The sequence below is a fragment of the Lichenostomus cassidix genome, chromosome 9, assembly GCF_008360975.1.
Source record: "Lichenostomus cassidix isolate B80296 chromosome 9, HeHo_3.0, whole genome shotgun sequence".
NCBI lineage: Eukaryota > Metazoa > Chordata > Aves > Passeriformes > Meliphagidae > Lichenostomus > Lichenostomus cassidix.
The window spans coordinates 10,674,973-10,696,733 of record NC_139490.1 but is presented as its reverse complement, the minus strand read 5'-3'; the positions used below and the strand labels follow the sequence as shown (position 1 = coordinate 10,696,733).

Here is a 21,761-nt window from a genome sequence, read left to right as displayed (position 1 = left end):
ATAAATAGAAAAAAAACATCCTGCCTTCTCAAATATATTACAAATTCCTTGACTGCACCAAAAGATCCACCCAAAGGGAGATGCTCCATGCCAACCACGTCCTTGGAAAGCCGGGCAGTGTTAATCAACTCCACTGCACAGGGGACAGATGCCATAAAGCAAAGGATCAAGCTCCACAAAAGCATTTTGGTATGGAAATACTTCTTCAGAAGTTTGACTTCTGCTCAAGATCAGACTCGGGAATGTGAATATCTTTGTGATCAGCCTGTAAGTGATTTTATCTTACAGAGGACTATGGATGAAATCTGACCTTCTGAGCCAAAAGAGCTGTTCTTTAAAGTGAAGACTCTGGTGCTAATCGTCATCATTGGCACCACATTTATTACAGCAATGTAATGGGACACAATCCATTTGATATAGGGAATTGCTCCAAAGAGCTATTAGGCTAAACTGATGGTGTGGGGGAAGGGGTGAGGGAAAGGGTGTGGTACCCCAGTACCCAATGCTGCGAGGTCAGCTGAAGGAGAACTGTCATTAATTAGGAAGTCATCAGCCAAAGAAAGGGAGATGAGCAAGAATTGGCTAGAAGGCTGAAGCCACTCTAGGGGTGAATGAGGGAGGGTGGGAGCAAACCACAGCAAGGGCCAGGGCTGAGATGAGTTCCTACAGGAATTCTCCTAGAGCAGCTGAGTGTCTCCATCTCATCTGCTTCTGCAGCTGCAGTTCTGCATCTCCATGTCTGAATACCTGTCTTTATTTGTGCTTGCAAAAAATCAACTTTAAAAGCTGGGCTCTCCTATTCTGGCATTGAGAACTGGCATCCCACGCTGGCCACCAGGCAACTCGTGGCAGCTCGTGTGCTCTGCGAGGGAAAGCTCTGGGGATGCAGTGGAAGGGGAGAGCTTTGTGCCTGGCTGGGTCTCCCCATCCCACAGGCAGGCTGTGAATTCTGGACTTTACCTGCTTCCAGTTCGTACACAACCTTCTCATTTGGAGAGGTGAACTGTGGTGGCAAGGCCTTGTTTGGAGATCCTGCAGGACACAACAGAGAGTCCCCCATGGGGACCCACACTTCATGAAAACCTGGAATCCTTGCAGCCTCACTCCCGATGCCCTCGTGCCGCATGTTCCCCAATCTAACTCGTGATGCATTCCTGCAGCTGAGCTCCATGCACAGACAAATCTAATCCCAGTTCCCAAATTCAGGGCCAGACCCAGATTTTGAAGTTCCTCCAAAGTTTGAGTAACCTAGCATGGGCTTCTCACATCCGAAGACCTCCATACCCCTCTCCTCTCCCACAAGGCAAAACCTGCATCTTTTTACTGCTGCTTCTAAAAAGCAAAATACAAACATCATTTCCTGTCACAAATATTTATTTCAACTCTTAAAACAGCTGTTTCCATGGAACTCTGGATGTATCCGACAGCTTGCTAGGCTTTTAAACTCTACAGTTCCCTGGCAGGTAGGCTGAGCCTTTGTATCTGGGACAGATATGTCCCAGCAATGGGTACCTCGAGCTCTGCCTGGCTGATTAACAGTCTCAACCCCAGCACACATGGCTTTGAGATTCCAAGAAGATCAAGACGAGTTGGCTATAAAGTGACAATCTCACAAATCATGATGAGCAAAGGGCACTGGAGACTAGGAGCAGGAGTGCCAGGGTTATGCATTCACATGCCAGCAGAGGGTACCCCTGGCCATCTCATGGGCTGAACCTCATCAGCCTGAGCCTGGCCACTCTCTGTGTTTGGGGCATTTGACATGGTGGTGGGTGACACCTCTACTGCAACATGTTCTGGGCAGTCACACAAGTCTGACCCCAGCAAGAATCAAAATGTCATGTCAGTTGGGTAATGCAGATTGGATACAACCACAAATTGATCCTGCAACAAACTCTTCTAGCTGTTTTTACCCTTCTGCAGTTATCCACATGCATTTCATACATTTTAAAGTCATTCTTACCCACCACCTTCATCTTTATGGTTCTGGTGAGATTATAGGTTCTTCCGTGGTCCTTGAATGTCACAATGCAAGTGTAATTCCCTTTATATGCACTGCGGACAATGCCAATGACAAGCCTGGGCCCTTGGGGGTATCGCTCGTAGAAGCCATCCACCGAGCTGCAGTTCTGGAGTCAGGCAGAAAAACACTTGAGTTTGGGATTCAAAAATAGAGATACTGGTTTAAATGCTACTACAAACATCTGGTTTTAAACTATTAATATGACACATGGGATCATGATGTAGGTCAGACCTAAATACCATGAACTTTGAGCATGTTGGAATATAGACTGTTACGTTCACCTTGAAAGTGAAGTGATGAAGCAGATCACCCTAACAGCTTTATCCCACCTTAAACACAGACAATTTTATAAAGGAGAGATCTCTGATCCAGAAGTACCTTGGCAATCAAAGTGAGCACCTCAGCAGAGTAAAGAATAAAAGTAAAGAGACAAGAAGAAAATGATGACGTATTCACAAATGGAGACTAAGACTAAAGGACATATACCCCACCAGTGTCCATCTTTCGAGACTAATCAAGCTCTCTTGGCTGGCTTCAGCTGAGGATGAGGCCCCAGAATTCGCAAATAGCAAGCGAGAATCTGTAGTACATAAACCTTAATAACTCCTCTCTTTCTGTCAGGCAAGGCAGGAAAACTCTGCCAAAATACCAAGCTGGAGATCCCTTTTCACAAAGAGGTTATGCAGATAACATCTTGATTGTCATAAAACCCAAAGATGTGCACATTTTCTAAGAGATTATTTTTGAATGGTACATTTCCAAATCAGATACATCCTAATGGGGTAGTTTAAGACAGGGGTCGTATACCATTTTTAATGATTTTTATTAGGCATGGGATGACTTGCTGCCTGAAAAATTACTTCCAAGGGGCTTTTTGTTTCATTCTGCTAATTGATTGCCGAGATGTGAATTTCAATGAATGATACAAGTACAGCATTTAAACTACTGGACTGAAACGGCTCCTCTTAATAGAAGAGGAAGTTTTTCCTGAAGGGTTTTAGAGGTGGGATTTTTGTTTTGGGTGTTTTTTAGTTTTTTTTCAAATCAGCAGATACATTTGTTGACAACTTCTTTTATTATTAAATTCACTTATACAAAATCGTCTATCTAGAAATACGAAAGCACTTTACAGAAGTTATTAAAGAATTTATTTCCATAACTTGCTGACGTTATATCCCCTGAGACTTCTTATTCTCCACTGACTAAAGGCATCCATCTAGAGGGAAAGACTGAGATCAAATTTAATAAAATTGAGCAGTAATTCTGTAGGCAAGAGCCTGAGGATGGCTGGAGACAGTCTAATCATCAGAAAAGTATGAAGGGTGGGGTAGAGATGTCTCAAGCTTCAGAAAAGAGGTTTGCTGAATTGTGTCAAACAGGGTACCCATTGTCCTTGCAGAGCCTGATGTACAACTTCACTTCCCGACCTCAGAGGATTTTGGAAAGGATGCAATGTTCATTAACAGGTGTTTCTTTCTTAAAGAAGAAGGAGTATGCATGATAGTCTCCTTTACAGGGAAGTGAGAAGCTCATACAGGAGGTGAGGCACACTGCCCACAACTGAACTGAGGCACCCAAATCCCTCCAAGGAGTACTTTTCCCATGTGCACACTGGTCAAAAAACCTTCAGTGTTAGCTCATAATTCCTTTCCAAGGGCAGTTTTGCCCTTGAACTCAACGGAAGCAGAGCTCTTAAAATTAGTAAAGCTTCATTAACAGCATCATCAGTGGGGAGACTCTGAAACGCAGCTCCATGACTGTCTTGTCGACCACAGCTTTTTCACACACACCACTGCATCTCCCCTCTGCCCATGCAAGTCCTTCTTACCAGGTACCACTTCACAGTTGGTGTCACACTGGCAGGGTAAAACCCATCAATATCTGGACATGTGATCTTCTGATTGGCATGCTCCAAGTAGAACATCTCCTCAGCAGGTTTTATGGAATGGCTCACACAGGAGTGCTGATCTTTTGGAACAACCTCCAAGGGAAACGCAACTTTGCTGCAGTAGGTTGTATTTCTAAGGATGGATGAGAATGGGGCTGATTAGCTGAAACTTGTTTACTCCTACAGCAGTGGAAATGAAATAAAAATTACATCTGCAATAACGAGCATCAGAGCGCTGATGAGGTATGTACAGCCTCAGTTGACTCATTTATAAATGGGAAAGAACACCCCACCAGAGGTGGCCACACAAGTTCAGAAAAGCCTATAAAGATGACTAACAAGCAACATCCACTCCCCCTGCTGCTAAAGCAGATCATAAGGTCAAAGACACAGACAAAAGGCAACGTGAGGAAGATCAAAAAGAGCCCTTGTGCATAGCAGATGCTATGTTCATTTTGCACCACACTTAGAGACACTTTTAATTTCCTAGAAGTCTGAATCTCATGAATCTTTGCCAAATTAGCGTGCAGTCAAAACATTACCCCTGCATCTGAAGCTATTTTTACTCCAGACATGCAGATCACTTCTTAATGGTGAGCGCCTGTGGATTTTGCCATGGGCTCAGCAATAATATTTTCACGGACACTTGCAGCAAGGAGAGGCACGCTCATTAACGGCTGCAAGGCTCCCAGCATTATTGCCATGTAAATTGGCTCAGCACCAAGCGGTCCCATAATTGTAACATTCTTTTCCCATTAATGCTTATGTAAATGGTCATCTCCCTACAGAAAGATCTGGTGCCAACAGCATCATTTCCCCACCCCCACAAAAGCCCTTTGATTGCACTGAAGACGTGCAGAAGCTGCACCACACGACATACCTGAGCATGCAGGTGTAATTCCCAGTGTCATTGAGAAGAGCAGGCCAGAACCAAAGGGTGTCTTTATCCTTACTGATGTGATTGTCTGGGAGACGATAATTAATGGGCTCCTCCAGATCCCGGTCCTGTGCAATCCTGTACCAGATCAGGGTTAGGCCAGCAGAATGGGCTGTGCTATAGTTGTACTTCAAGAAGGTCTCAAAAAGTGGGCATTTGATCTTGGCAGGTTCCCCATCATAAATCTGGATCTGCCTCATGGTGTCCACACCCCAGTCATCGCAGCGCTCTGCAGCCAGGAAGAACAAAGTGGCTTAGCTTGCAAGTGTCTGCAGGAGAAAAACAGTTCTGCCATGCTCCCTGCAGCACTTGGTCCTGCCCCCATTAAAATCAGAGGCAAAATCATTGTGTTTTGAATGAAAGCAAACTGAGCTTTCATAAAACAGAGCAAGAACACTGTGTTCATTTCTAGAGACCCTGGAAACTTCTGTTTTCATTTGTACACCTCCTACATTTCTGCCAAGCTATTTATTTCTCATCAGGACAATAGAATAGGATATTCCTGCATAAAATTAGACTTCCTAGAGAGCTCCAAGAAAATTTACCACAATAATCTTATGTGGGAAGATAAAATTTGGATGAAAATGCAAGAGGTGTGTGTGTGCATCCATACACAATGATAGGGAAGATGGAAATAGATGTGCTGAAATAGGGAAAAAAAAAAAAAGAACCCAAACATCAACCCTCCCTCAGAGCTGTGGGTCACTGCCCTTGCCAGAAGAAGCTGGACTGTGGGTTCCAGAAGTGAGGACTGTCTCTCCTGTGATGGATTCATGTGACACCTGTGCACACGAGGATAACACAATCAGCACATGCACTAATAAGTGACACAGAGTGACTGTTGATAGTGAAGTCTAGGAAGAGAGGCTGAGGGGCAGAAGGGACACTGAGGGGGAGGTAGCAGCCGGTTCTCTTGTATTCCCAGCCAGTGCCCAGGTGCAAACCCCAAGCACAGTTCAACAACAGGCTCAGTGTGACTCACAGCAGATTTGGACTGACATAGAAACTGGCCAGCATGAGAAAAAACTGTACAGAGCCCTTTTTCTTTAATTACTTTTTTTTAAAAAAATCATTCTTGTAATTAGCAAACAGTTTCCTGACAAAAAGCACAGTCCAAACCCATTTCTCTTCCAAGAACTCCTCTCCATTCCTCCCACACATGAGGATGTCCAGGCAGGAAGGGACTTGGTGCAGGCAAAGCACAGCGCTGGGGTGTCAGCAAACCTGAGAGCAGCCGGCACAGTCGGAGCCAACTGAGACACACGGAGAAGCTGCTGTCACTGCACCTCCTGTCTCCCCACGCTGATGAGGCAGAGCACAGCGTGGCACACTTCCCAGTGCCTCTCTTGTAGCTGCTGGGAGGCATTTGCTAGGGCAGCCTGACGTCTGAGAACCCAAAATGAGTCAAACAGGAGAGGGGTGTGCTGCCGGCAGCGGTCCTTGGGAGCAGTGTCTCAGCACATCACAGGCTCACCAGAGACAACACTGTAAAGCCTCTCCCATTTGCAGATATTAGAAGAACTCAAACTGAGAGGAGAAACAGAATACAATATGCTCTTTGAGCCCAATTCTTCTGAATTCTTCTGAACTGACTTCACAGGCCCAAAGCAGGATTTCTGGCATTTATTCTTCCCTAAATAGACAGTGGGATGTAGCTTGCCCTCATATTCATACTTAATTAAAAAAAAAGCAGAGATAAATCTTTGAGAAGACAGGCCTGCAGCATTTAAAGGCAGCGATGCTAACTCCTGTGGCTCAGCAATGGTTAGTCATGGGCAGGAGGAATCTGGGCCAGTAAGAATAGAAATGTTTTCTGGCGGGTTTACACATAAATGTAAATGCAAGCTGCACTGCTCCTCCTGCAGTATGCCAAACACCCATATGACAGAGTGTTACTTCTGGAGGAAGAGAACGAATTGGGCTAGGAAGAGGCAGTGAAGCTACCCAGAACACTAGTATTTGCTCATAGAAACTCCAAACCCAAATGGCTGGAGGGTGCTCATCATCTAAAAACCACAGAGATCTTTCAAAACTGCACAGCATCACACATCATGGCCATTACCACAGCCAGTGCCATAAACACCATTCACCACCATTACCAAGGCCAACTGGAACCAGCAGGCTGCTTTATGCAGGTGGGGCCATGGATTAGGCCTGGTCAAGTGTCCTTAGAGTGGCAATGAGACAAACGAGCCTGCAGAGACTGCCAGCTAGCTGCATGATAAAGCACGGGCTGTTACTCAGGGAGACAGGGCATTTTTTTCTGTAAAGAAAGGCTTTCCCTCTGAAAGGGGCAGACCTGGGTCTGTAAATCAGTATGCCTGGGTTCTCTTCCCAGCACCTGACTTGTGTCTCCTCTTGGGCTGCATAAAGGCAAATCATCCTTATTACTTCAAATGGCAGGACTGAGGAGAGAGAAAACTATATAAAACATTACAGTACTGAAATTCTTGGAGTCAAGATCAATGAAATTTGCAATCATGAGCAGCTCTTGCATTTTGCAACAGCCCATAAATCAGCACTGTAAAACTACTTACCCGTTCAACCTGAATGAGTTATTGAAAATAAATACAACTATTTTATTTTTTTCTTCCCACATTTCTCAAAAACAATGCCCAGGCCTTGCCTTCTTGGCTTGGGAAGAGGCGACTGTTAATGTTTTACTGAAAGAGCTGTACCGGGAGATTTTGTCTCAGAATTGGCCTGGCTTCAGGGCCACTGTCACAGCAAACAGGTGGTGCCAAGGCTTCCCACATGTGCCCTGCCCTGGGGTGCTGCAAGCTCTGAGCTGAGCCCCAGACACAGCACACAACTGCTAGTAATGAACAGCTACACCCAGAGCACAGCAGCAGCCATGCAGTGTGAGGTCCCAGGCTAAGCCTCAGAAGTGAGTTTTTCTCTCTTGAAATGTTTCCTGCACGAAACAGCTGCTGGAGTTAAGAGCAGCCCCTGAGTAAATCAAGTGGGATCAGCATTCATGCTGTGACTCCAGAGGTTTGCTAACAAATGGAAACTAGTGAGGAGATGGAGCTATATCCAACTCCATGTCTCTCTATGCTGCAGCAAATGGAGCACTACACACACACACCTGAGGGACACAATAAAATTCTCTAAAAATACACCGCCCCACAAATGCACCTTCCTAGAAATGCCTCTGCAAAACAATTTTGAAAGAAGCCACCTTGTTCTCAGTACCAATCAGGAGAACTGCAGATGCCTTGACCCCTCTTACTGCTGAATGCTCTGCAATTACACAGCGAGGCAGCCTATGACCCAAAACCCCTACCTGGGACAGACAACACAAGAAAAAGGCAAGAAATTGTCCTGTTGGCACAGCCCTGCTCAGGAAAAGGGATGAGGATCACACAGCTAGAGGGAGGCTGCATGGCAGAAGGAAACACCCATCTCCAGAACTGGAAGACACAGTGCAGGGTAGAAGGATGAGGATAAGGATGCCCACCCTGATTTCATGTGTCTTGAGGGGACCTGCCTTGCATGCAGACTGGGACCCTGCAGTGGCAGCAAGACATGAAGCCATCAGTGCTGCCATCCCTGTACCTCACACCACTTCAGCTGCACCATCAGATGGGGCTGTACTATCACAGGATGATTTGGGTTGGAAGAAACCTTAAAAATCACCCAGTTCCAATACCCCTGCTGTGGGTGTAGGGACATCTCCTAGACTAGTTTGCTTAAAGCCCAATCTTACCCAGCCTTTAACACTTTCACAGACAGGGCATCCACAGCTTTTGTGGGTATCCTGTTCGTCACCACCCTCATAGCAAAGGTGCCTCACCACCCTCATAGCAAAGAATTTCTTCCTAATACCAAATCTAAACCTACCCTCCCTCAGCTTGAAGCCATTCCCCCTTGTCCATCACGACATGCCCTGGTGACAAGTCCTTCTCCAGCTTTCTCATAGCCCCCTTCTGTACTGGAAGGGCTCTAAGGTCTCCTCAGAGCCTTTTCTTTTCCAGGCTGAGCAGCCCCAACTCTCTCAGCCTGTCTTCAAAAGAGAGGTGCTCCAGCTCTTTGATAATCTTCATGCCCTCCTCCTGACTCACTCGAACTGATCCATTTCCTCTGTGTGTTGGGGACCCCACAGAGGAACAAAGCACTGCAGGTGGGGTCTCACAAGAGCGGACTAGAGGGACAGATTCACCTTCCTTGACCATCTCCTCCTCCACACTTCTTTTGCTGTGACCCAGGACACAGTTGGCCTTTTGGGGCTGCCAAGCCATATCTCAACAGTTTCCTGCTTTCTTCATCTGCCCTGCTGTATTACCTTTAAGCAAAGCTGGTAGGCTGCCCAGGGAGCACAGCAAGGCCAGCCTGTTATCATGATGCATGAATCACCATCAATAAGGCAGAAAAAGCTGATCACACAAAGCAATTAAGCAAGAATTAATCATTACTACCTTAAAAAAAATTCTCTCCACCATCTTTCAAGCTCAGTCAGTGAGAAGGAAGCAGAGGAAGCTTGGCTGAATGGAGGAGCCATGCTGTGAGCACAGGAGGCACCAGTTGTGGCCAGCACCACGCGTGGGTGCATCTTCCATTTATGCTGGTGCCAGGAGCACCCACTCTCCCCACTGTGCCTGTGTTCTTCCTTTTCCACCCTGCACGAGACCACCCCCTGCTCCCTGGCTGTGTTCTCTGCTCAGTAGTATCCCATCTGACCATACTGCAGAGCAGAGGGAGAGAAGCATGGAACAAAACAAATGAGAAGCTCTGTCCTTAACAGGGAGAAGAGGCACAGACCCAAACACACTGAGATGGGTGGGAATGGCGCAGAAACTGGGTGAGACCCAGCCAGGATCAGATGGCTCTCACCATTTGCTCTCACTACTTCTGCAGCAGTGACAGTGGTCACAGAACACCTAAAAACTGGTTTGTAGCTCAATGCTGCCTTGGAGGCTCAGCCTAGAAGCTGTGCCAACTCTGCAGAAATTTATAATCTGGCTTCCAGTGGAAATGCATCCAAAGAGGCCTCTCATAACCTCACTGCCTTCCTCCCACAGCCTCTCCAGTAGAGCAAGGAGGTGGAAGTAGTCCTGGCACAAGTTTCCTACATAGCCCAGCCCCATCCATGTGGTTCTGCTGTGATGGCACTGGTGACATGGTTTTACACTTCTCCCAAGTCCCATCATATTCATCCTGTTCTGCCACTGAGCTGTGATGTACCCACAGAAGCAGCTCAACTGGATGCTGCACACTAGGATGGAGTCTATCTCTTTCTCTCTCTCCCCACAAGTGCTTTTATCATTTAAATAGGCAGGACAGCTGAGAAAAGGAGAAGGAAAAGGACTTTCTGTTGCAGAATGGCTCAGTTTCGAAAAGCACTTGAACATTGTAGTTGATTAACTTTACACCCTGAATGTCTAATTTGAACAGGTGTGACAACCTGCCTCTGCCAAACTCATGGCAAACAAGCTGACTGCATAAACTTCTGTTGACTTCAGGGGAAGCAGCCAAAGGCAAGACATCCAAAAAATGATGATTCCATAATGGAGCCCAGAGCTTCTGACTCTGAATTGCCTTATCTCATCAAGCACAGCCTGTAACATGGGCTAGTTGTTATTTGTGTCTTCTAAAACTCCTCCACAGTGAGCTCTGTGACTTCACTCTCTATCTGTGCATAAAGCTGTTTACTGCATGTGGCACAGAGTATTTTGGTTACCTCCAGCAACTGGGCCAAAAAAAAAAAGAAAGGAAAATTTATATTCAGATTTCTCTAGCAAGCTTGACATATTTTCCTTGAGGCTTTCTTTAAATTTGAGATCAAAACGATAAAGGTAGGGGCATGAACTACTTCCCCGAAGGATAAGAAGAGCAAACAGCTACTTTCCATCCCACTTCATTGAGAAAATCGTTGCATGAAACAAAGCAGAGCAGCGTAGAAAGAGGAGAGATACAGGAAATGGAACACCCCATTGCAAAGTCATTTGTAGGAAAGGCAGCATGAAAAGGGGGTTCACCTGATTAGCATCACTGCTGAGCTGTGCTCAAGCTGGCAGGGGCTCTTCTGTGTGCCTGGGACACCACGCTGGGACTTGACAAGGTCCAGGCTGAGCTCCTGGCTCTGACAACAGGCTTGCTTAGCTAAACCCATGCAGCCCAGTCACTGCTCTTAGCCAGGTGCTCTGCTGCCTGCTTTAAAGTAGAGTCAGCAATTCTTCCCTGTCCATCCACAGGGATGTCTGCATTACAAAGATGCTGCAGCAGTTGTCCTCAGATGGGAACTGAAAAAACACAGCAGGCAGTAAAAGGCACTGTAAGGGCCCAAGAGTCACCCAGGTGCCACAAAACGTCTGAGAGTGAGAGCACAACTCTGCGGCTGCAGGAGGGGGATGTGATGGATCGGGTGGGTACCAGACATCTGTGATGTCCCCTGATGCCCTATTTGATACACAAGAGGAGCAAAAGTGACTGCTCAATACCACATCAGCAACACACCCAAAAAGGGCTGCTTTCCTCCACACATTTCTGCTCTTCAATGCAGATAGGTCACACCATGATGACGCCTGCACAGAACTCACCCCTCACAACCCATTTCCTCATCTGACAAGAAGCAGACGTGAGGTTTTATCTCCTCAGCGGGCACAGCTCTGGCTGGTGTGGAGGGAGGCTGGCGGCTGAGGGGACATGTCTGCAGCCAGGTCAGCTCTGCTCCATGGGTTTTATCTTCATCCACTCTGGGGCTGTGCACCTTTCAACACCCTCAGTGTCAAACGACTTCATGCCCCCAGGCACCATAAACTTCTACAACCACAGTAGCTCACAGATGGGTATGGATGGTTATAAAATCACGTCCTAAATTAGGACAGCAAGAAGCTGAGATTGGAAGAGTAGGAGGAAGTCAGGAAATCCCAGGAGATGATGGTGGGGGAGGGATTTAGTCTCTTTAGAAAACAATAATGCAGTTTAATCTATTTTTCTTTTGACTTTACACACTAAAATAAGCTTCTCAGCTTCTGGTGCTGTCACAAATCATAAGGAAAATAAGGCCTTGGAACCCCATCAGTAGAATAAGAGCCATATAGTAATAATCCTGAGGAGCTGCACAGGCCTTTCCATCTTCAAAGTGTTTTACAGACAGTAATTTATTAATCTGCAAATTTCCTCTGGCCAAAAGTAACTGTTCTGCCTCTCTGCTAAGCATGAGAGAGACACACAGTGCAGTTCAGCACTCGGGAGAGACAGTGCAGGCAGTGGCTCTGACCTCTGGAGCCAGATTCTGTTTCTTTCTCACTGCAGTCAGAACTCTGCTCCAACCATCATCTGAATCCAGAAGCACTAATGACATCTGGCACTTTAGAGCCAACTTCAGAGCAGACAAACCAAAGTAGCTGAAAGCCTCTGATATGGGGGAGTGTAAATAGACGTCCACAATCCAGGAAATAACAGTAAAGCCTGAAATAAAGCTCCCAGGAGAGAAGCTCCTGGCTGCGTTCCAGCCACTACCTGCCATGCTGGGGTATCATTCTGGCCCAGTCCTGGGCTCATCCTACCACACAGCCTGTCTGACAGCCCCCAAGGGAGCCACAGAGGCATTTCCTATGCAAACATGTTGATTCCTCCCACCAAAGGGCTATTTATGCACAGCAGGTACCTGCTCACACTATGTGGGTCCGTTAGATAATCAGCATGAGGCTGCTCCTCCTCTCCTGGCGGCAATATTCTTCTGCTTTTGCAATTCCCTAAGGCAGTACCCCTAGCCACAATCATCTCTGCTGCCCTCACCCTGCAAAAGCTGAGAACTCTTGGAGGGTGAGAGAGCAGCCTGGTTAGCAGAGAGAAAAAAATGGAACAAGGAGCACAATTACAGCTACATCTTCTAAATAATTCGGTATCTAACATTGGCCAGCTTTGTTCAGAAACAAGAAGAAAACATTATTCTGTATTCATACTGGCTGTTATATTCTTTGTCTGACAGGTGTTTCATCTCTTTTAAGCCAGTGTACATTCAGTAGTGCCAAAGAAACTATTGTATGACCAGACCGGTTTTTGTTATCCTTCCCTGGCTATCAGAACATCTGGGTTCATTAAGCATCCTACAACATGAGTGCAGAGCCTTATTTCCATCTTAGGGATGGCTTAGATAGGCAAAGAAAGCACAAGACCCTGAATACCCCTGCAAACACTGACCCAAAGGTCACGAGTAAGGAGTTCAAACCCATGCACTGCAGATCATGTATATTCTCAAGACTAGGAAAGATTTGCCCACGCGTTCAGCATGAGCAAATAGAAGACTCAGGCACCAGTTCAGCCTCAGACTCTACATCTTTTACTCTACACTACTCAGATCACATTTCTTCCCTCGTACAGCTTGCACCTCCCTTTCAGCAAGTGATTTAGTTTCAGCACCAGCCTCCATACGCAGCAGAAACAGCAGAGCCCAGAGAACAGATGTTTAGAGCCACAGTGCTGTAGGCAAAACCTGGAGGGGAAATAAAAGTTTGTGGGTTTGTGTCTCCAGTAGGAAGCAGGGCAAAGCAGAATGCTAAAGCTTTCTGACACACTGCCAGAGACACTGTCAGCCACAGTTGAACTGGATGGAAAGGCCACTTGCAGCCAGAGCAGAGCTGGTATTTTAGAGCTGAAATTTAGCAAGTGCTGGTTCCTCAGCTCCTCTGTAAGCTCACAGAGCTTGGGACTCAGCAGAGCTGGTACCCCTGGCTTGGGCAGTCCCTGGTCAGTGCTGCTGACCAGACTTCTCCACCAGGAAGGATGGCACAGGCAGGAAAAGTGGCAACAAACCACAACAGGACTCCTGTCCTTGCCTCCAGCCTTCTTCAGTCCAGCCTGGGCTGGAGAGAGAGCTGGTCCCAACAATGCACCATTGCATTACTCAATAGTCAAAGCACAGAAAAAGACTCAGCTGGAATGACAAATCCCTACCAAGTTACACACATTAAATATCCCAGGAGCCGGGTTCCCCAGCGAGAGCTACCCATCTGCATGGCCCTGCTTGGTGTTAGCTGACCACCAGGGCAGCTCTAGACTGTGCACAGCCCTTCTGCATTCACTCCTGATAAGGTCAGCTCTGCTCACCTCACTAACACTCTCTGCTCCTGGAAGAAAAAGCAAGCCCAAATGCTGTAACATGACCAGAACAAGGCCAGTCTCCCATACTGCTCTGTATTTATGACTTTGCAAGGGTGGAATGAGTTCCAGTCTCCTTTTGGTGCCAGTCCCAGGAAACCCCACAGTGAAACAGAGGGCTGCACAGACGGCTGCCCCTCCATCCAAGTACAAACAGCCATCCAAGCCCATCATGAGTAACAAAGGACATTCTGACAGTCCAAACTGGTTTATGATGTCCATGGCATGAAAAGGAAGCTTTGAGCTGAACGGTGTGTCTGACACCCACAGACCTGCAGGAAATTAAACACACACACTGCAGTGGACTTGCAGAAGTGTATTTTAACTGATCCCATGTCTCATATATCACCCCTTGACTTACATCCTTGCAGCACTCTACAAGGGTTCTGACCACCCTGTACAGCAAATCTCTGCTAAAGGAGAAATGTTGTAAGAGTACTAAATGCCCTGCAGAAATGCATGGATGGTTCTGATTCTGCCAGATCAACTGGGATGAGCCTGTGTGGCCCAAATGGCAGGGTGCTCATTTCACCTAACTGAAATTACCTTCTTCCCAGCCGACTGTGTCAGCTTTTAGAGCTGCTCTAACATTTCCTGGGCAATCCTGATTCACCTACCTCCCATTTCTGCAAAAGCCCAAGATGACTGCACGTGGGGTGTTGTAATGCTGCCTCAGCAGGAGGAGGATGTTGCGTTGGTGGAGAGCAGAACAGCTCGTCCAGGAGCGCAAGCAAAGCAGGGATTTTCCCAGTGAGCAGCAGAGATCCGTGTGGCTGGGTGCCTCCTTCCCCAGGCACTCCTGCTATCTAGGGCTTAGTGGAGGAGACCTAGGCTGTGTATTCTTTCTCCTTTCCTGTTTCCCCTGTTAGCCAGGGATGGGACATCCCCTACTGAAGATCACAACCTACATGAGTGCCTGCAGCCCTTGGGCAGCCCAAGGAGAAAAACCTCCCAGGCTTCAGCCTCTGCGATGAACACTGCACTGAGATGAACCTTGCTGAGGTACATGTTGTGAATCTGGCCACAAAAATTCAGTGTGGTCCAAGACACAATGACACAAGAGCTGCTCATCTGCTCAGGGTATTGTAACTGCTTGTTTGCCAGCCTTGCAGAGGGGCAAGGGTTCACGGGGAGACTTCTCAATCCCCTGCACAGCCCTTATTTCTGAACATTTCCCCCCATAAAACCAGCGCCTGTTCTTTCCTCCCTCCCCCTTTCCACTCGCCTCCTGCAAATCATGCTGTCTCCTTCCACCCCCAAATAGGAAGTCCGGAGCCGAGACATGCACAATCTGCCTCTTCACAAGAGCTGGGCTGAACGAGTGCCAGAGGAGCTGCGAGCATGACAACATATTTCCTGTCAGGAAAGTGACTCAGTGAGACGGGTATCAGAGCTCCTCTTACTCTAGAAGTTCCCCTCTCCCCTTGCATTGCTGAGGCATGAGTCAGAATGGGAGAGCTGAATCTCAATCCTCTCCGGATCCAACCAGGAAGAGCAGAGTTCAGGTTCAAGCCCGGGTCCTTCCTGCAACCCAGTGACAAAGCCCTGGTTTCACCCCTCACAGAAAGGCAATAAGCATACTGACCAAGGGAGCAGCTTGAGTTTGCAAAGCTCCTTTAGGTTGAGATGCTGTTGCTATTTGCTAATGCACCTGTTCACACCACACTTGTAGCCTCTACACAGAGCACTGTACAATAACCCCCCAGAACTAACATTCTGTTCATCCATTTTGCTAAAGTATTTCACACACAATCATTTAACCCAGAAATACTGTAAATGCTTAAAACTCGCTGCAGACAGTTTTCTTCTCTGCACAGTAATTGGGCAGGTCCATCACATGCTACATTCTTACCTGAGCCTCTGCCAAGGGTGACCATGGACAGCCAGAGTGAAACCAGAAGGCCACTGACCATCTTCATCCTGCAAGACAAAGCACACAGACCTCCTGGTTATTTTACCCTGTTTCATCACTGCAGGCCATTTTGTAACTCTGAGTTACAGAATGTGTTTATCCCTCCTTCCACCCAGTGATCCCTTAATTCTGGCATGCCCGTTTTATTTCCTTAAGATTCCTTAAGAACAGCACCCGTGTGGCAGGGTCACTCCTCCCGCAGGCAGCTTGCCAAGCCTGGGAGGTAATGGCTCTGAAGAGGACAGCCCAGCTCATTGGGCTGGAATAGTCTATATCTGAGAGCACAAGGGGTCAAATAGGTACTTGCAGGCTACAAATCCCAAGCTTTGACTCCTGAAAGAAGGTCCTTTGCCAAGACCTCCTCCTGCTCGTCTCTAAGGAAAGCGCAGAAAGCACTCGCAGAGGTGAGCAGGGCTGTGGCACATTTGCACAGAACACACGTTTGACACTTTGACAGGATAACCACACCTGAGCAGTCCCAGTTGGGAAGGTCTGCTGCCTGTGACCAGCAAAGGGGCTGCTGCCAGGGACTGCTTCAGCCTGCTCCTGCAGGCACTGGAGGCAAGACAAGGCCTCACCAGCTCTTCCCAGTCAAACCCTCCTCGGAACTTGCAGGAGTAAACAAGTGACAGGTTTATACACTTTGCAGAAATGATCTAAACTAAGGCTTATACTTTCTTAGCAGCAGATAAGCAAAAAACAATCCCAAACTTTTCCATTCCTGCTACAGAACACAATTTCCTGTAATTTGAGATAAATGTACACGGCCAGAGTTTCACTGGCTGCCTGCTCCAGTATCTGGCATTCGGCTCTCAGAGCTGCTCACCCACTGGAATTAAATTTCCCTCTGTTTCTAGGTTTTTCAGGATGCAATTTAAAAGCTGGTAGTCATGAAAACTGACATCTACTAGATGGTCTCATTAAAGGGGTTAAGGTCACATTTGATATTCCTGGGTGCTGTCAGATCACAAAGGGAGAAGAGATGGTTAAAAGGCTGAACTTCATCAAAGCATCTCAGCTCTGCCAGGCAGATGCAGTAATGAGCATGGTGATACTGTCAGGAATGTGCTCATGAGATGACAGAGAAACCTGCTCTGTCAGGGTGCCTTAAAAGTATAGGGGGAGAAGGCACAGAGCTCCCTTAAACATGTCCCTCAAAAACCTGTCCAGAATATACATAGTACACAGAAGGGCTTTGAGCATAAGCAGAGAACACCTAAGATTGCACAGATTGCAGAGATTAACAAGAATGCGACACGTGAACTGCGCTACTCAAAACCCAGCAGCGGATATTGAATCCTTCCTTTTCAGTGCTTACATCTGAAAAGCCTTTGTACGATGCCTTCCCTCTGCTGGGCTCATCTCAAAGAGACAAAGGAAATCTGAAGCATGCCTGTTCTTCCCAGCATAGTCCATGGAAAGGGCTGCACACTGTCTCTGAAGCCATCAGGCTTTCAAAAATGGTCAAGAAGCAGGGAAGAAAGTGAGATTTTTTTTTCCTGGGGTCCAGCTGAGAGGGCTGATCATCCCCTACCACCTTCCTCCAAATTGAAATGCCAGCTGCTTATCAAACCCCTCTCTATTACCACCTACAACCAGCTCCCAGTGTTACTTAAGACACCATAGGGAAGAAACAACATTAAGTACTCCTACCCTTGGAAATGATGAAGAAAGATAAAACACCTTTATGCCATCAGATTGGACAGACACATCCAACACGCTGCACTTCTGGTAGGAATTTAGGAACTTTTGGTAATTGAGATGCTTGAAGAGAGGGGGTGTAAACAGTGGTGGGGAATCATTCCCATAATAAAGATCCCTCATGGTTCCCTCTCCATTTGTCATTAGCTAAATGCACAGTGTGTCCTAACTCACCCTTATTTTCCAGTGACTCTCTCCTGCATTTTGCACAAATCGGACTGAATTCAGCCCTGAAGCAAGCAGGAACAACTACTGACTTTGGATGAGTTTCTCTTGTATTGAGCAAGGCCATTTGCGTGGCCTGAGGCCAAAATAAACTACTACATTTCACTCGGTGATACATGAACTCTGCAGCGAGCTAATATTTACATCCATTAGCTATGCTCACAGGAACATGCTCCTTTCAATTGTCTCACAGAGCCACCAGGTCTCTGTTCCCATGAGCAAGGTATCTAAGATTTCCATGCTCTGCCTTGCTAGTAGGAAAATCCTTTTTTTCTTGCTCTACCCAGCTATAAAATCAGAAGCTTTACACAGAGTGATTTACTTCTGGTTCATTCCAGGCTTTTCAGAGATCTTATCAGCGGAGACAGACAGACACAGAGCCTGTCAGATTACAGCAATTTCTCCATTACAGAAAAGGGACACAGTTGACCACAGCCCTGGCTGCTCTCACTACACAAAATGCAAGGGGCTGTGGAAGGGATGTGCACAGAGTCAAGGGCTGGTCAAGGGGAGGCATCACAACCTCCTTGATGCCCTGATCATGCCAGCATTTGCCAGTCCAGCTCCATTCCTGTGGCACATGATTACTCAAAAAACCCCCAAAAAACAAAAACAAAGCCACAGGATCTGATGGTTTGTACTAACACAGTGCAGGGACAGTTCTGTGTACTCATGCTGCCAGCACTGGGATGCTCGGCTTTGAATAGCCCAAAATCTGTGATATTACCCAAATAAAAAGGTCTTCCCACAGCAGTCCTGTGGTGACACAGGAGGGGAACATTGCATCCCATTGCAGAGAGGGGTGGGTTTTGCAATGCCCTGAAGAAACTGACACCACAGGTCTACAACCCACCCTGGTCTTGCCAGGAAGGGAAGACTTTTCTCAGCCTTTCCCAGCAACCTGCTTTTGTGTTTCGTGACAAGAGAGAGCATGTTGCCATTTTTCCTGCTTCTGACGCAATTCCAGTGGTGTCTGATGAACTTCTTGCGCAATTCCGCAGCACTGTCCCAAAACACCAACATCTGTGGCTGCAACCAAACAGCCAGAGCCCAGGGAGGGCAAACCCAGGCTGCAGCAGAGGGCTTCACCCTACTGCATCCACCCAATGCAAATTAAAATAAAAGGAAACACTAAAGGGAGCCAGGAATAAAATCAGCGAGCAGAAGAGCTTAGCAGCTCAGAAGTCACACCGCAGCTAGAAAGCAGGCAATCAGAGCAGCCAGAAGGCAGCTGCAGAGTTCTGATACATCCTCAGCACTCCAGGAACTTCTCACGAGACCAATATACTCCGAGGTGTTCTTAATGTCTCCATAAATTAACATTTTAATAATAATTCATAGAGCGGTTGGGGAAAATGATCCATCACAGCCCCTCGCTAGAATTTTTTTTAAGGAACTTAACTTGAAATGTTCACTTTGTTTCAAATCAGAAATTGTTCCCGTTTCCTTCCTCAGCCCCTTTTTCTTCCAACTTTCACCTTCTGTCTACTGAGGAGCAAAGAAAAGCAGGGTGGGGGGAAACAGAGTCATGGAAGTGTCTCCTGCTCTTAACAGCAAAGGGAAAGGTTTGGTTTTTTCATTTGATACTGGTTACAAGGGGCCTTTATGTCAGAAAAAAAAGTGAATATTTTCATATAAAACACCTTTTAATAAAACACCTTTCTTAAACAGAACTCAGCAAGGCATCATTCACTCCTGCCTTTAGCAGCATGGACCCGGCAAAGCCCACGCACTTTTCAAGCAATTATAAAACAAAAGACAGATGTCAAATAATTAAGGAAGAGAACTGCACTCAAACTAAATACTGCACACCTATTCTCAAAGACACTGTACCAATTCTGTGGAACAATGCTGCATTTTCCAAGAAAAATGCCTTTGTCCGTCCTAACCACAGGCCTCTAGGGAGAGCTGATAGGTTTTTTGCTTTTCACTGAGAAGTCATACTATGGCCTGTAGAACAAAAGCGCCCTTCAGAACCTTGCCACTAAGTGCTCTGACTGAAAGGGCATTTAAAATAAGGCAGTTTCTGTAAGAGGAAATAAATAACATCAGCCAAAGCAGGTTTTACATACTATTCCTTTCTGCAATTCTGTCCCAACTCAAAAGCATTTGAGAGCCCCGAAAAATGGGATGCAGGCACAGCAAGGCTAGCAATATCCAGAGTGGGCTAGCTAAGGAAATGTTTTGGTTCTATGCCACATGGACTCAGAGATGAAGGCTGATTGATGGGCTGCAGAGCAGAGGTGGTGCTCAGCAAAGGGGCACAGCTCTCTGCTCCCAATCACAGCATACCCATGAGCCCTGGGTCCCTGCACCATCATACAGCAGCATTGGAGAAGGCTGCTTGATGAGTTTGCTTGATTTTCTTATGGGGAAAAATAGATGTACAGTTCAAGCAAATTCAAAGAACCCAAAAGGCAGACAAAGGGCAGCCTAAAAAGCAGCTGCAGAAAAGTAACGGCAAAAACACTAATGGAAAATGGGAAAAGGCCCTTCAGCCCTCCAGGAAACACTTTTGCTTTTCACTATGTACAGGAGTAAATCAGACAAAAGGGTGAATTAGTGTAGCATAAACCATCTTGGTGCCACTTAGCCAGGGTTTGCAGTGTCTCTCTGCTCCTGCCTCACCTCCAGAGGGCTCATGGGCACTGCCTGGCACTGCCCTTTGCTGTGTGCCCATGGCTCCACTCTGCCCTGCCCAAAGGGGAGCCTCTCCTGGAGGGAACTGGTCAGTCCCACAGACAGCCCTCCAGAGGAACAAAGTATGACACCCCAAACTCTGGGTCCTGGGCAAAAGGACAGGCCATGGGTTTCAGGAGTTCAGCCTTTGCTCCCGAGAAGGAATAACCACATTCATTACAATTTTCATCCGCAGACAGCTTCCAGGAGCAGAGCAGGGAGGAATCCTGCAGCAGTTTGATGCTGAGCACCATAAGCAGCTGGGAGCACTTTCCCTGCTCTCGTGCATGCTACGCCACACTCATCACTTCAAACACAGGCACATTGACCAGAGGGCTCCCAACGCTGTCCTCGGAAAAAGCATTCGCATCTCTCCTGAGGGCAGGGAGCCCGATTTGTCTTGGCAGCAGCTCCCAAGCAGCCAGGCACATTTCAGCAGGAATCAAGCAGGGCTGAAGCCTGCTCTGCAATCAGGGATATCACAGGAGCCATAGGTGTGACCCAATCTGTGCATCTGCTGGTGACACATCCGAGGCAGGGACCTGCAAAATCAACACTGGAGTTCCACCTGTGCCTGGGTAGATGCACTCACCAGGATGTCACATGCCTGACAGCAGAGCGAGCTGAAAGGAATTTGTTCTGAAATGTTTCTATTGTAGAAGTAATTTATGTCATCAGAACCAAAGGAAATGCTTGAATTTGAGCAGCCTGAAAGTTTTTTCACCAGCTACAATCACAGCAGATATTACACACCTGCTTTTGCAGAGGGGAAAATAACAATTAAACTAGTGGGAGTCAGATGGAAAGCTGCTCTGGTGAGAGGTGTCTCCTGTCAGCAGCACAAAGCATCTTGTGCCTTGCTTGGCCAGAGCTGGCCATTGGCACACAGAACCTGGAAGCACTGGGCAGTTACAGTGCTCACACACAGCTTTACACCCAGGGCAACTGAGTGCCCTGAAGGGGAAAAAAAACCAAACCAAACACACAACAAGAAAATCTGGAAATAATCTTCCTAATCAGTGACCCAGTGAGTTCATTGCCAGCCAAGGACATGACACCAGCCATCCAAGGTGGCTCCATTTGCCTGTCACCCACCACAGCCCCTCTATGGCTTCCTGCCTGCACATCCAGGCCCAGGGCTGCAGCCTGATGGCTTTTTAATAATTACTTTTTACAAAATCCCCAACATGGGGATGAACAAGCTCAGCAGTGTGCTGTTCCAGAGTCACCATGGGAGGTGATCCCGAGCTATTTCTCCTCCAACAGAGCAGCACAAATTGCAGAAGCAAGG

At 47.1% G+C, this 21,761-nt stretch overlaps 1 protein-coding gene across 3 annotated transcripts in view; it reads right to left on the bottom strand.

The window, feature by feature from the left end:
* IL1RAP (interleukin 1 receptor accessory protein) overlaps nucleotides 1-21,761 on the bottom strand; it is a 48,138-nt gene that overhangs the window by 16,057 nt on the left and 10,320 nt on the right. For all 3 annotated transcript variants that reach the window (XM_085069395.1, XM_085069397.1, XM_085069396.1), the window contains exons 2-6: nucleotides 15,806-15,873; nucleotides 4,792-5,077; nucleotides 3,852-4,044; nucleotides 1,964-2,129; nucleotides 961-1,032 (exon numbers count right to left, since the gene is read on the bottom strand). In XM_085069395.1, the coding sequence (XP_084925521.1) occupies nucleotides 961-1,032; nucleotides 1,964-2,129; nucleotides 3,852-4,044; nucleotides 4,792-5,077; nucleotides 15,806-15,872 (784 nt within the window). In that variant the 5' untranslated portion in view covers nucleotide 15,873. The remainder of the gene's footprint in view (nucleotides 1-960; nucleotides 1,033-1,963; nucleotides 2,130-3,851; nucleotides 4,045-4,791; nucleotides 5,078-15,805; nucleotides 15,874-21,761) is intronic.